This window comes from Solea senegalensis, linkage group LG8 (genome assembly GCF_019176455.1).
Source record: "Solea senegalensis isolate Sse05_10M linkage group LG8, IFAPA_SoseM_1, whole genome shotgun sequence".
Taxonomy (NCBI): domain Eukaryota; kingdom Metazoa; phylum Chordata; class Actinopteri; order Pleuronectiformes; family Soleidae; genus Solea; species Solea senegalensis.
In genome coordinates, this window is record NC_058028.1 from 12,135,812 (window position 1) to 12,150,041 (window position 14,230).

Consider the following 14,230-nt stretch of genomic DNA (forward strand, 5'->3'; position numbering starts at 1 on the left):
CTGAGGTAAACCAGATTTCATAAACTAATGTATTCCAACTTACTGATGGGTGGTGGCAGCAGTGGACCAACGACACTTGTGTGCCACAATGTAAAATACTGATATTCTGTGAACTTAAATGTAGCAGAGCAGGCAGTTTACAAAGAGACACAGTCCTGTCAGTACCTTAAAACCATCGCTTTAATTTGCCTTTTTGAAACTGCATTGATATGACACACAAACAACAGTGCCTGCACAGTGACAGAAGAAATAAACTGATCCAGGTTTTACCTGTGACATCCCATGTGCAAAAATGTCACCACAGGACAGGTGGCAACTGCTCTTCAGTTATGTGCCTTTGTTATTTCAGACATGTCCAGGAAGTTTCATGGCGACATACACGCACATAAACTGTCTGTTCTTGGACATTTTATTAACCAGTCTTGTCTCCATGACGACATTAGGACACTTCAGTTAAAAACAGGTAACAGGTAAACGTCATCAGCATGTGGTAGCATTAGAGTCTCTGTCTCATTCGATTGAACATATTTCAGCCAATCACATGTCAGACCACAGAATGGCCTTGCTGCCTTTCTCCACACTCGCCACAAAGGCTCCTGATGGCGACCACGACACTGCGTTTATGGCAGAGCTGCAGAAGAGAGGACGTGAAGATTAGATCTGATCCATTAAGGTAGAAGAATTTCATGTTGGCTGGAGAGACAGTCTAATAATAGACACATAATAGAACATCCTATATTTTATTATAATAGCTAAACAAATCTGAATAAGCACAGGTTGTGACAATATTTTCCTTTAACCCTGACCGAGGACTTCATGAGCATCTTCATAAGGAAGATACCAGTTGTGGCTTCAAGAGTCACAAAACTAATTGGAAATGAATCATGGATTCACAGATGGTGTGCACATGAGTCTGTATAATGGAGCAAATGCAAGGGAACATGAGGCTGACAGCACTGTACTCACATTTACAATGCAGCAAAACACTACATTATGAGCTTTGATGTCATTTCACAGATGAGTTTGCAGTTCATGTGCACTTCAAGCACAACCATTAAAACACAAAAACAAATCACCCTTCTCCAGTGCAGGGGCCTGAGAACCCAGTAAAGTACCTGATCTGTATTTAGTCCGTTTCTCAGCAAGTTGATCACTGGTATCATCACTACTACCATCAACCACTTTGAGATCCCGTTCCCACTCCAAGCCTGGTTCTGCTGGAGATTTCTTCGCGTGTTTGTTTACTGTGTGAACTGTTAGATTTCTCTTTCTCTCAATAACATTGTAATTCTTGCATCTTCACCTTACTTAAGTCAAGATGTATCGCTATGATTTAGAGCGATACAAATACAACCGATTTGATGTGACCAGCTTCCCGGCACACAAACTTGTTTCTACATCACGTGACCGGGTCAGTTTGTCCCTTACTTGTGGTTCCGGTCCAGAGTCCGGTCCACCTTCCCCGTCAGGACATTCCACACATACAGCGCGCCATCAGCTGATCCTCCTGCCACATAACTACCGTCTGGACTGAAACACAGGACAGAGACTTGTCAGCAGGTCACCTGACCACAGGTCAGAGGTCACTTGAATAAAACGATGTAGAGAACTCACCTGAAGGTGACTCTGGTCCAATCAGCTCCACACTTAAAGCCCTGAGCTCTGAAAACACACAAAAATACAGTGTTGGAGAAAACACCTGATACTCACGTATGTGTATGAAGTACACCTGTGGGCTGGACTATAAAGCAAGATTAGTGTGTTAGAGATTTTTTTTTTTTTAAAGTTAGATCTAGCAAGATCACCGTGGCAACTTGCACTGCGATTATAAACTAGTTCTGACCAGGGTCCAATCTCCATTAATAACATATGCATCCTGACTAAAATGAGCAGCTGGGGGGTTTGGTTTTTATTGAGCCAGCTCACACAAGGAAAGCCTGGCTCTATTAAACAGACTCTAAAAGTACAGCCCTCTCAACACACTAACAGACACACACAGACCTGAGGGTTTGTCTGATGGCATTGGTGCGCAGGTCAATGATCTTGATGACATCGTCTCTGGAGCAGGTGAGCAGCTCAGTTCTGTCGTGGTTCAGATCCAGAGATGTGACTCTGCCCTGAAGCTCCAGGTCCCTGACGATGCTCTCTGCTCTGGGAGGCAACAACAAATAAATATATAAAAACAAATAAGAAAAACATCACTTTTTAATTTATCTATTTGTTTACATCTCACCTGATGTCCCAGAATCGAACCTTCTTGTCAAAGTGTCCACTCATCACACACTGCTCTGTACACACAATATCGTTACAGCTGGAGCCAGCAAACACCGTTTTCATACCTGCACAGGTGACCACAGCAGTGATGTCATTTCCTCTCAGAACAAACATAAAGTGAACAACACAACAGACCAAGCACGTACAAACTTTGCTGCGCAGGTCCCACAGTTTAAGAGTTCGGTCGTAGCTTCCAGAAACGATGCGTGCGTTGTCCAATAGGAAACGAGCTGAAAGAACCTTCCCACTGTGACCTGTCAGGGTGTGCTGGAAGAGAGAGATGCACAAAAGTACCATTAGCAGCTGCTGTTCAGCTGCCTTTAGTTCAATCTTTTATACTTAATTTACTTGAATTGGCTCTTCTTTACGTTACTGTTTCTTTGCAACTATAATTCTCCTTAAACAGGTTCTTTATTTTACTATTGATGTGACATGGATTTGCCTCTTCAATGCCGTCTCCTCTTATGTGTATAATTCAGCCGAGGAATCTCTTATTGGTCACCTTATTTTACTTTTACAGGCTCGTTACTGAATTCTACCCGACTCTCCTGATGCAATGGGTCAGTCTTCTGCTCTCATGTACATGAGACGGTCAACTGTCACCGATTGTGGCCTCAGTAACACGGTGAGATCATGTCTCAGACCCCGCCCCCTCAGCCTGACACTCCTTGCTGATTGGTTCTGTTGGATGTCAGTCATCACTGAGCCTATAGGATCTTGGTATAGACTTGAACCGTGAGGTCACATCCTGTGTGTCAGCAACCCCTGGGACCACCGCTGCCTCACTAGAGCAGGATGGGAGAGAACAGAGGCTGCTGGGAGCCAAGATGGCGGCTGAGGGGGGAGGAGCTGAAATCAGACCTTTTACATGACATCATTGACCAACAGAGCAAAGACGAACGGTTCCCGTCTCTGCAGTCGTTTTCAGCCCTATGATTTAATTTCTTATATAGTTATAACTGTGTGTGTGTGTGTGTGAACCATGAAGGTTTCACTGTGTCAAAATGTGGAGACTGCCATTGATTTCAGTGGGAAGTCACAAACTCACCCTCAGTCTGTAGTCGTCCACTGTCCAGATGCGACTAGCAAAATCATTTGAGGCAGCAAGCAGGTACGAACCCTGAAGACATGACAGCATGTTAGAGCAGGAGTCAAAACACAGAAAACAAAAACACACATTAATAAAGAAAGAAACAAAATGAGGATGCAGACTTACAGCACTATCAAACTCGATGCTGGTGATTCCCGCGTTACTGCCAGTTAAAGCTCCTTTACACTCACAACGACCTGAGAGGGGAGATAACACTGTGAGAAATAGGCAAGTTCTGATCACTTACTGTTGTTATTGAATCGGGACATGATTGAATTACTCAAGACAAATGTCAATACCAGCGTCTGACAGCGTCACATTTATTGCAGACAACACATGTGCTGATAACACAATGAGACCTTCAGTGTTTGTCTGCCAACTGTATCACACACCAAAAACAAGTGTCCCGTTTGCTTTCCCCCCCTCCTGTGTCTCATTCGGGACTTTTACAACCTGTGATTTTGATATTTACATTCTGTTAGTTAATACATTTCAGTATTTCCACGGTGCCCTTACCTGCAACAACCTCCCACAGCTTCACCCTGCGGTCCATCCCTCCTGTTGCCAGGAGACGAGAGCCAGGGCTGAACCTGACTGCGTTCACCTCGCCTTCATGTGCTTCCTGAAAACACACACACACACACACACACATACACACAATGTCACAGTAAAGTAGACTCCAAATACAGACTTTAGGACTCTCTTTCAAGAGGTCTCAGGTTGAAAACTTGAGATCAGTTCCCTCCCCCTCCTTAGCCTGACACTCCTTGCTGATTGGTTCTGTTGGATGTCAGTCATCACTCTGAGTCTATCGGATCTCTGTACAGACTCTGTGACTTTACGTCCTGTGTGTCAGCAGCTCCTGGGACCACCCACTGCCCACTATAGCAATGATGGAAGAGAGAGCAGGGGCTGCTGGGGGCCAGATGGCAGCAGGAGGGGATTGTGGGTAATCAGACCTTTTACATTTCATCACTGACCTTTGACCTCAGAGGTCAATGAATGTAGCATTACCTGATAAATGAGGTAAGTCATGACATGAGGACATGAGATGCGATACGATTAGAACATCTGTAGTGACGAAGACATGTGACGTGTTCCTCTGTGGACATCGTGACTTACAAAGACGTGCAGAGCAGTGGATGGGACTCGAACATCCGCGCACACTCCCGACGGTGTCTCCGTGTTTTCGGGTGAAGTGCTGAATGAGTTTGTTGATCGACGTCTGCTGAGAGAGAAAGCACTGTCAATCAACCACCAAAAGTAACGTGAACAAAATGGCCACAATCTGTAAGACGGGGACTGACTGGTCATCATAGATGGTCCAGAACAACCAGAGACCAGGACAGACTTAACCCTAAACCCTAGGCCAAATGACATCTTAGCTACGTACCCAAAGATGTTGGAGATGGAGTCTAGGAGACCACCAGGGGGTGGCTGAGATATTTTCTTACTACAAACCAATCAAAAGATGAAACACATCAGCTGGCTAGTCATTAAAGACACCAGAGAAATCATACAGAAAGACAAATACACAAGAATCACTCGTCTACGATGACTCTCCCGATGACTCAGCAGCTGAAACAGGACGGGTGGTGGAGGCGTGTCTCACCTGGGTGTCCTGCTAAGTGGTCTGTTGGGTGATGCCTCTCCTCCCTTCCCTGGGTCCAGGACCTCAATGTCGTCATCCCTGAGCAGACAAAGCGGGTCAGTACAGACTTGTTCGTGACTCAACCATACCTAAAGTGAGACACTTCTCGGGTTCAGTGGTGATTAGTGATGCGTAGGCTGACCCGTAACCCGCGGGTCGGGTCAAGAAATGGTCACTTTATTGGCGGGTCGGGGGACATGAAGGATTAAATATGTCTGGTAAATCCACCTGCGACCTGATGTCACAAAAGTGGCAAGTAGCGGCCACAACAAACCAAAAGAAGCGGGTAGATGGAAGAAGAAGTGAGGGAAAGATTGCGGTTGGGAGAATACAGAGGGCAAGCTGCTAAATCTCATGTCTGGGACAATTTCTGTGAGGTAGTTAATGCAGTAGACGACAGCAACTGATAAATAGATAGATAGAGATAGAGATAGATAGATTTTTATTAAGATTTTAATTTGTCGTTTCCAGTGCCACTCTATGGGCTGTTTTCAAGCACATCTGTCAGACAGAATAAAAGCCTTATTCAATGACATATTTAACATGCATTTAATAGCGGTGGGGCGGGGTGTGAAAATAGATGCGGTTGTGCGTGAGGGATGGAGCGGGTCAAATGATTAAATAAATGCGGGACCCGCGGGTTGGAAATAATCCTGACCCGCGCATCACTAGTGGTTATGGCATCTGCAAGTGACATCATCTTCAGAAGGAGAGGACAGCTGCCCATGTTTATTGACCACTTTTGTTAACAAAACTACATCTAACATGCTTAATGTACCACAATGAATGCACGAGAACACTGAAAACATCTGGAGGTGACGCCATGAACACATCATTATGTACCTGAACACATCTCAGTGTCATGTTATACAGTGCTCAGCGTAAATGAGTACACCCCCTTTGAAAAGTACTATTTTAAACAATATCTCAATGAACACAAAAACTATTTTCAAAATGTTGAATATATATAAGTTTATATAACATCTGTTAAACTTAAAACATGAAAGTAAGTTCAATAACATAACTTAGATTACACATTTTTCAGTTTTACTGAAATAAGGGCGATGCAAAAATGAGTACACCCCACAACAAAAACGACTAAATCTAGTACTTTGTATGGCCTCCATGATTTTTAATGACAGCACCAAGTCTTCTAGGCATGGAATGAACAAGTTGGAAACATTTTGCTACATCAATCTTTTTCCATTCAAGAATTATCTCTTTTAGAGACTGGATGCTCGATGGAGAGTAATCCTCAACTCTTCAGAATTCCCCATAGGTGTTTAATTGGGTTCAGATCAGGAGACATACTTGGCCACTGAATCACTTTTACCCTGTTCTTCTTCAGAAATCCAACAGTGGCCTTCGATGTGTGTTTAGGATCATTGTCATGTTGGAAAAGTGCACTACGACCAAAGGCACGGAGTGATGGTAGCATCTTTTCTTTCAGTATAGAGCAAAACATCTGTGAATTCATGATGCCATCAATGAAACACAGCTCCCAGACACCAGCAGCACTCATGCAACCCCACATAAGGACACTGCCCCCACCATGTTTCACTGTAGGCACCATGCATTTTTCTTTGAATTCCTCACCTTTGCGACGCCATACAGTTTTGAAGCCATCAGTTCCAAAAACATTTATCTTGGTCTCATCACTCCAAAGTACAGAGTCCCAGTAGTCTTCATCTTTGTCAGCATGGGCCCTGGCAAACTCTAGGCAGGCTTTTATGTGCCTGGGCTTTAGGAGAGGTTTCCGTTGGGACGGCACCCATGCATGCCATTCCTCTGCAGTGTATGCCATATTGTGTCACGGGAAATAGTCACCCCAGTTTGGCTTTCTACTTCCTTGGATAACTGCAGTGAACTTGCATGCCGATTTTCTTTGACCCTTCTCATCAGGAGATGCTCCTGTCGAGGTGTTAACGTCCGTGGACGACCTGGACGTCTCTGTGAGATGGTTGCAGTTCCATCTTTTTTAAATTTTTCTACCACTTTTGCTACAGTATTCTGACTGATAAGTAAAGCTTTGCTGATCTTCTTGTAGCCTTCACCTTTGTGGTGTAAAGAAATTATTTTCTTTCTCAAATCTTGAGACATTTCTCTTCCATGTGGTGCCATTGCTAACAACATGAAATGGGAAGGGGTTTATAGTCAACTGTCTGCTGGACACATGTGTGATGAATAGTTAGACTCACCTGTGGTTGATTATTGTTAAATTGGACATTTGTAGTCTAAAATTTAGCCTTGCTACAGAGACTTTCAGTGGGGTGTACTCATTTTTGCACCACCCCAATTTGAGTAAAACTATAAATTTTGTTCTCTAAGTTATATTATTATCCTTACTTTCAAGTTATAACTTAAACAGATGTTAAATAAAACTTAGTCTTGTCAACATTTTGCAAATTGTTTTTGTTTTCATTGAGATATTGTTTAAAATGGTACTTTTCGAAGGGGGTGTACTCATTTACGCTGAGCACTGTAAGATGGTGTGTCTATGTGTACAAAGTGGCATTTCGGTGCGGATACTCACGGCTCAATGGGCAGCGGCTCCTTGGCAGCATCTGCCAGCTCCTTCTGTAGTTTAGCCTGTCTGCGTCTGAAACACAGTTGCCTGCAAGTGTCAGAGGAGGCGTGTCCATCAGGCCCTGCCTCCTTCAGGTGCACAGCCTACCTGCCTTCCTTCTCGTTCTCGGCGTTTAGCCGGTTGGCTTCCTGAGCCTTCTCGGCCATCCAGCGTGAGACCAATTCCTGGTTGTCCTCTGTTGTCTTCCTCAGTTTGCCCTCCAGGGCGGCAAAAGTGATCTGCAGGGCGTCATACTCGTCCTTTAGCGTCTGATTGGCTCGCTCCAGGTCCTGCAGGGACACCGGAAGTAAGCAGCTCAGTAGAGAAAGTGATGAGGATGATGATGATGATTATGAAAATGGTCTCAGGTTGAAAACTTGAGATCAGCTCCCTCCTCCTCCTCAGCCTGACACTCCTTGCTGATTGGTTCTGTTGGATGTCAATCACTCTGAGCCTATAGGATCTCTGTACAGACTCACACTGTGATGTCACTTCCTGCGTGTCAGCAGCTCCTGATACCACCACTGCCTCACTAGAGCAATGATGGAAGAGAGAGCAGGTGCTGCTGGGAGCCAGAGGGCAGCAGGAGGGGATTGTGGGTAATCAGACCTTTTACTGTTCATCACTGACCTTTATAATCATCATCACCTTTTCCAAAAATGTTCTGTGTGCAATTGGTCCAAGTGCCTTCATACCTGCAGGTAGTTCCTGAGTTCCCGACAGTCGCCCTCAAGGTTATCGATCTGCTGCTGATACTCACTTAACCTGGGGGGGGGGATTTTTTTTTTACCTTTAAAGCTTTAATAGTCACAATATTTTTCACATTATCAAGTCAAATACTTCCATAAATCATCATAATGTACAGTAAATCAGTGATCAGAGAGAGGGAGAGCTTCTGAATGTCACGGGAGTATCTGACCAACCACAGGGCAGTTCAGCGTGACAAAGGGGTCAGACCCATCACAAGTAGGAATGGTATCATTTGGATTTCTATCAACACTGATACCAGTTCTGCTTATCAATACCAACAACTATAGAGACGACAGATGTAAATTAACGTGTCAATGTGGGTGGAGCCTTTTTAGAGATTATTTTTCCATCCGTCTAGTATGACATGAAGTACAGAGAGCTGTGATCGTAAAAACCTTAGGTTTTTTTAAATTTAGATATTTTTTCCAGAGACAACATCATGACTTCTTCAAGTAATAACCATTGTCTTTTTGAAGAAATCACTAAAACGATCAAAACAAAAAAGGGAAGAAAACAAGCCCAATTAAAGCAGCTCTCCCTCACTCACACACAGTGTCATACTGACTTGGCTTCATTGCTCTGGATCTCTTTGTCCTTCAGTTGAATCTGGTTGTTCAGTTCGATCACACTCTGAGCAAGCTGCGACACACACACGAACAAACAAACAAAAGAACAGGTTACGTTTTATTGCACCTTTACTGCTCTCATAAATGTATTCAAACAAAATAAGTATATGTCTACAATTATTGCAATAGTATTGTGAATCACAATTATTTTGATCAGGATCATCATTACAACCATTATCATATTGCCTCATGTCTAACACACATTATGTATTACCATAAGTACCATCACAAGCCAAAGGAAATTTAAAGCTTACATTTTTTTTCTACATTACCATCAATGAGGATTAAAAGTATCTACCGATATCGATATTAGTCTTTCTCGAACATTTATGAATTATGAAGCTATTAAGACATTTGTGCTGTATCATTTCAAAGACATAATTCTCCAAATATTGTTCTCCAGACACAAAACAGCCCAGCTTTTGCCATTAGTCTATCGGACTGAAACCAATTCCCATCCCCAATTAAAGTGGGACTTTTATTAGGCAGGAGAAAAAAGTTGCTGTGAATGTTTGTTTCAACAGTGGAACTGATAACAGTTTGATCACGTGACATATTTAAAGCATCTCTTTATAACGCATGTTTAAGCCGACAGTCTTTTACTCAGAATATAGGTGTGGAGGACATCACTTCCTGTGCTTTTACATTACATTACATTACATTACATTACATTACATTTAGCAGACGCTTTTATCCAAAGCGACTTACAATGGAATTGAGTACAATCAGCGAGGGGTGGAATCGAACTTGCGACAATGATGTTTTTCGCACATAGAGTACCAGTCTCAACCACTGAGCCACTCCACCCTCTGTGCTGAATGTCACTGCCATTCCTTAATTGCAATATTGAGGTTGTGCCTTACATCTTATGCTTCTACCCATTAGTCACTGCTGTTGCCTCGGTGGACAGGTTGGCTTACTCGTGGCACCTGTGGGAACGCGAGAGCGCCCCCCCCCCCAGATTAGCTGCTCAGCTTTGACAGTTATTATGCTTTCTCACTCCAAAAGAAGATGAACGTGATACAGTCTGATTATTCTCTCTCTCCCTGTGCTGCCACCTTGGACTCAACCAGAACAACTGATCAGAGACGTACCACGGAAAGCTTTTAAAAAGGTCTGGTCTGTTTTATAATTTATATTCACTGTAATGTGTTCTAAGACTTCTTCTATGTAGCTTATTCCTCTCTTGTAGAGTTCTCAACGGGTCGGCCTGACAAACCCGACCGGACATGTGGGTTCGGGCCAAAAAAAAAAATCAGAAAATCAGGCGGGTCGGGTCAGGCTTCCTTTTTTTCCCCCGCGCAAAAAACACATTTCTTGCAGGTTGTAAATTATATGTTGTTTGTTGTGAATCATTGCTGTTCACGTGTGGTGAAGAGTAAATCTGGAGCGGGGCAGACCTGATGCCGCTGAGTGCGTAACCCGACACTTTGGGCATGTTGGTGTCATTTTTGGAGCCCTTCCATGATGCTCAGTGTAACCTGGAGGGAGACAAATATCCCACTTGGCATCTTGTGCTGCTATGGGCAGAACGACTTAGACATCACTGCCAGCAAAATGCCAACGATACTGCACAGAGCGCAGCCGAGCGCAGCCAAGCGTCAACGGCATGCGCACCGGTTTTGCGCACCACTCCACAAAGTCGCAACATTCCTGTGGCTGAAATTCAACCAGTTGGGGATGCTGCCACTGACCAAAAGGACAAATGTATAACAGTATGTGAAGTCCCGTCTGTTAACTGCACAGCAGCGGTACCAGAGGACCCAGATGACGCGAGCCAGGAGATGACACGACCTGCTCCCGCTGCAAATAAAACACCATGCTTCAATCAATGGGAAAATGTATTTCAGGCCGGGTCTGGGTGGACAATTCATACTGGTGTGTCAGGCCAGGCCGGGTCGGGTCGGGTCCGGGCGGGTTGTAATTTTCAGGCCCGTTGCGAACTCTACTCTCTTGTAAGTTGCTTTGGATAAAAGTGTCTGATAAATGCTCCAATGTAAATGTGTATTTACCATCATCTACATAGCAATTTCCTTGTACCAGGGAACTATTGGCCATGCAACAGCACATCATGGAAGCTCAGTGCAGCAATGGTTGGTCAATTTACACATTTGTGAGGTAAGAATTAAACAGCTGTACTAACCTCTCCCCGCTTCTTATGTAGCTCCGTTAGTTCCTCCTGATGTTTGATTCTCATCTGAGCCATCTCCTGCTGCAAAGCATCGTTGCGACTTGCGTCCGCCCCAGAACTAGCAGACACAGATGGAGTGGAGAAACATTCAGGATCACGCTGCACTATGTTACAATCGTTCATTTTCTGCATCACTTTATTTTCCAAACATGTTTTTGAAGCCTTTAGGGTAAAAGGAAATGAGGTTGCCCTGTAAACTCAACAGTGTCTCACCTGGTCTCATGTCCCCTCTGGACATCATATTTGTCACTCTGGTATCGCTCTGTCAGGACAGTCTGGAGGTCAGACTTCTCAAGTAGTCTATGATCTGAAACATGACTCAGTAGTTAGTGTATGTGCCAGTCAGCAGGTCTGTGTGTGCCGAGTCATGGCATTAATCTGTGCTGATTCAGCATGTAATGTTCCCTCACAGGACAGGATGTGAGCTGTTCACAGTAACATAATGCTATGCAACAGTGTAAGCATGTGACCATAGAAGATGGTACATGTGCGATAATAAAACACCTGAACCTGACTGTATATGTGTTAGTGCAAACTCACAGTGGTGGACAATTTCCTCAAAGGCGTGTCTCTGCACTCGGTCTCTGTGCTTCAGCTGTTCCGACACGTGTCTCTTCCACGCACATTCCACCAGCCGCTCCGCCATCACCACCTGACACATACACATTGTATTTTACAGGGACTGTCTCCTTTACCACAACAATTTGGGATGGTTGGATTGATGTGTTCCGATCACTGTGTGCCAACTGCAGCACAGTCAGTTAAAAAAATAATGGGTTGATTGTTGCACTTCTTATTTAGTACACAAATACAAAAGCAGGTGAAACTTTATATTGATTAGAGTTAGAAAAGATACAGTAGCTTATATTCATTCACAAGGTATCTCACAATACGATGTGTGGTCCATGATGCTAATACTATCACAATCAATATACTGTAATATAGAAGATACAATACAATACACAATAATAACTAACTGAAGAAAACTAAATGTTGGTGAAAAGTTAAACAACCTACAGAACAAAGTGCAAACATTCTATGTATTGACCGTGGATGGGGCATCACTTAACGTAGCTTTCCCCACCATTAGCACGCTGTACTCCCTTTCATTTGAGCAGTAGGGAAACTACCAGGAACTGTTTACTTAAGAGAATCTTAATTTGTCATTTAATATACTAATACTTGTCCTGGCACATCGCTTATTGTATTGCATGAGTAATTGTGACGATAATATATCATCAAAATGATTGCCTTATACCTAGAGGAAAACATGCATTATAACTGGAACATGTATGTGCATTTCCAGACTTTACCAGTTGATGGCTGCCTAATTTATAGTAGCTACAATACCACAAGGAGGCTTTTGGAGGGTGCATGCATGTGGTGTTTGTGGAATTGATGAAAATGATGGGGTTCCCTGAATGCATTCTCACGGGTACGCTCCACTCGTACACACAAACGCGGTAACGTATTATGAATTAGAGGGTTTAAAACCCAGTCACCGATCTGACTGACTCTGAAGCGTATTAAGAACCTGTAAACGACTGATTATAAATCAACACCATGGTGACGTTGATAAACATCAGATAAACGAAAACAGCAGCAGTCATAACTGCGTTTAGCTCAATAGCACACGCTGAGGGAGGGACCGCGACACACATCGGGTAAAAAAAAAAGCTAAAAACAAAGCGATGATTTCGGGAACTGATCGTCACACGTGATTTATCACGTTGGCTACTCCGTGTCGCAGCTCCGATTAACTGCTACCAGACCGTTTTACGGCGTACAACCGCCCGTGACTCGACATGTTAGCAAGCTAACGGAGCAGCTAGTTGTGGAGCTTTACAGGAGGTAAGAGTATAACTGACGACCCTTACCGGATTCAGCGATACGGCTCGTTTCGCCTGAGCGTCACCGTTGATGTCGCTGCTGCTGTCGATGTGTAACGGGTCCACTTATTTCGTTAATCGACAGCAGCTTCTTCCGCTAACTCGATCCAACCCTGCGCCATCTTGGCTCTTACGACTCACTTCCGAAAGAGGTTTGGCGAAAATCCGTCCGGGTCTAAATAGGAGGCACTGGCTTTAGTTCCTCATTGATGCTCTTTGATGTTAATCAGCTCGGTCTGGACACCAACTGGATTTGTATGAGGTCATGATGAACGCTTTTAATAGACCAATAAAGATAGTACATACTTTCTGCTCAGATCATTGTCCATTGTCCGCTTGAGAAAATATGACCAATCAAATAAAACAAAGCCTTAGGTTTTGTTATTTACTACTTTTGTGATTCATTTATTGTTATTATATGTTATATTATTATATTCACGCGATAGGCGAGGGTGTACCTTGCCTATCGCACATATGTCAGCTGAGATGGATGGGTGGATATTATTATGTTCAGTATATTATACATTTACACTGAATATTCTCTGTTGTGGAAATGTATTGACACAAATATATTGACAGAACAAAGGCAGGTGTGTGTATGCATTTTAAATTCCAAGTAAGAAACAAAGATATTGAATTACTACTAAATTAATTGTTAAATTAATAATAATAATTAAGTAATTAATTGGGGCCCACTTATACTTGCATATTGGTCTTGCACCTGTAAAATAAAAATTTGGTTTGGAGTCTGTCCATTTTTTCCTTGTAAATAAGAAACTCCTCTTGTTATTCTCCTTCTATAATGTTCATCTTTCCAGCACACTGTAGTAAACTTTGTTTGATAATATAAATGATAGATTGTTTCTTCCTTCAGTAAACATGACACATCTCTTAATGTCCAACACAAAACTTGTCACCAACCAACCAGGCTATATGTCAGGTAATTTCTCTGTAAAGAGATAATTAAAAAATCCTCCTGAGGGCAGATCAACAGTAGCTTTAAATGCCTCTTTTTGAGCATGTTTTTTTCTCGGTAATATCCATTACTTCAATTAAAATATTTGTTATATCCAAAATGCAACGGTCATGTCTGAACCTCTTTGGTACCACATTACCATGGTCAACTCATTCCTTGTAAAATAATGATTTGTTCAAAATACAGCCAATTCACATTAAAGGGATTACTTCATGTT

General features: G+C 43.1%; 1 protein-coding gene and 3 non-coding genes across 7 annotated transcripts; all 4 read right to left on the reverse strand.

Annotated features, from left to right (window-relative positions):
• Positions 1–395: 395 nt before the first annotated feature.
• On the reverse strand, positions 396–13,200 carry atg16l1 (ATG16 autophagy related 16-like 1 (S. cerevisiae)). 4 transcript variants are annotated; one of them, XM_044033079.1, is made up of 20 exons: positions 13,026–13,200; positions 11,689–11,800; positions 11,362–11,455; positions 11,101–11,206; positions 8,897–8,970; positions 8,277–8,346; positions 7,690–7,871; positions 7,549–7,614; positions 4,977–5,054; positions 4,758–4,817; positions 4,487–4,592; positions 3,881–3,986; positions 3,491–3,561; positions 3,323–3,394; positions 2,421–2,541; positions 2,234–2,339; positions 2,002–2,151; positions 1,615–1,662; positions 1,429–1,530; positions 396–631 (listed from the first exon to the last, which is right to left on the reverse strand). In XM_044033079.1, the coding sequence occupies exons 2-20, from the start codon at positions 11,792–11,794 to the stop codon at positions 538–540; spliced, it is 1,812 nt and encodes a 603-aa protein (XP_043889014.1). In that variant the 5' UTR covers positions 11,795–11,800; positions 13,026–13,200; the 3' UTR covers positions 396–537. The 4 variants fall into 4 exon arrangements, with proteins under 4 accessions (XP_043889014.1, XP_043889015.1, XP_043889017.1 ...); XM_044033080.1 differs by having other exon boundaries at positions 4,487–4,589; positions 13,026–13,199; XM_044033082.1 differs by lacking the exon at positions 4,758–4,817 and having other exon boundaries at positions 4,487–4,589.
• Positions 2,885–3,157, reverse strand: LOC122774057. Its single transcript, XR_006360957.1, has one exon.
• LOC122774056 lies at positions 4,076–4,345 on the reverse strand. The gene has a single exon (XR_006360956.1).
• Positions 7,942–8,212, reverse strand: LOC122774055. Its single transcript, XR_006360955.1, has one exon.
• Positions 13,201–14,230: the final 1,030 nt, after the last annotated feature.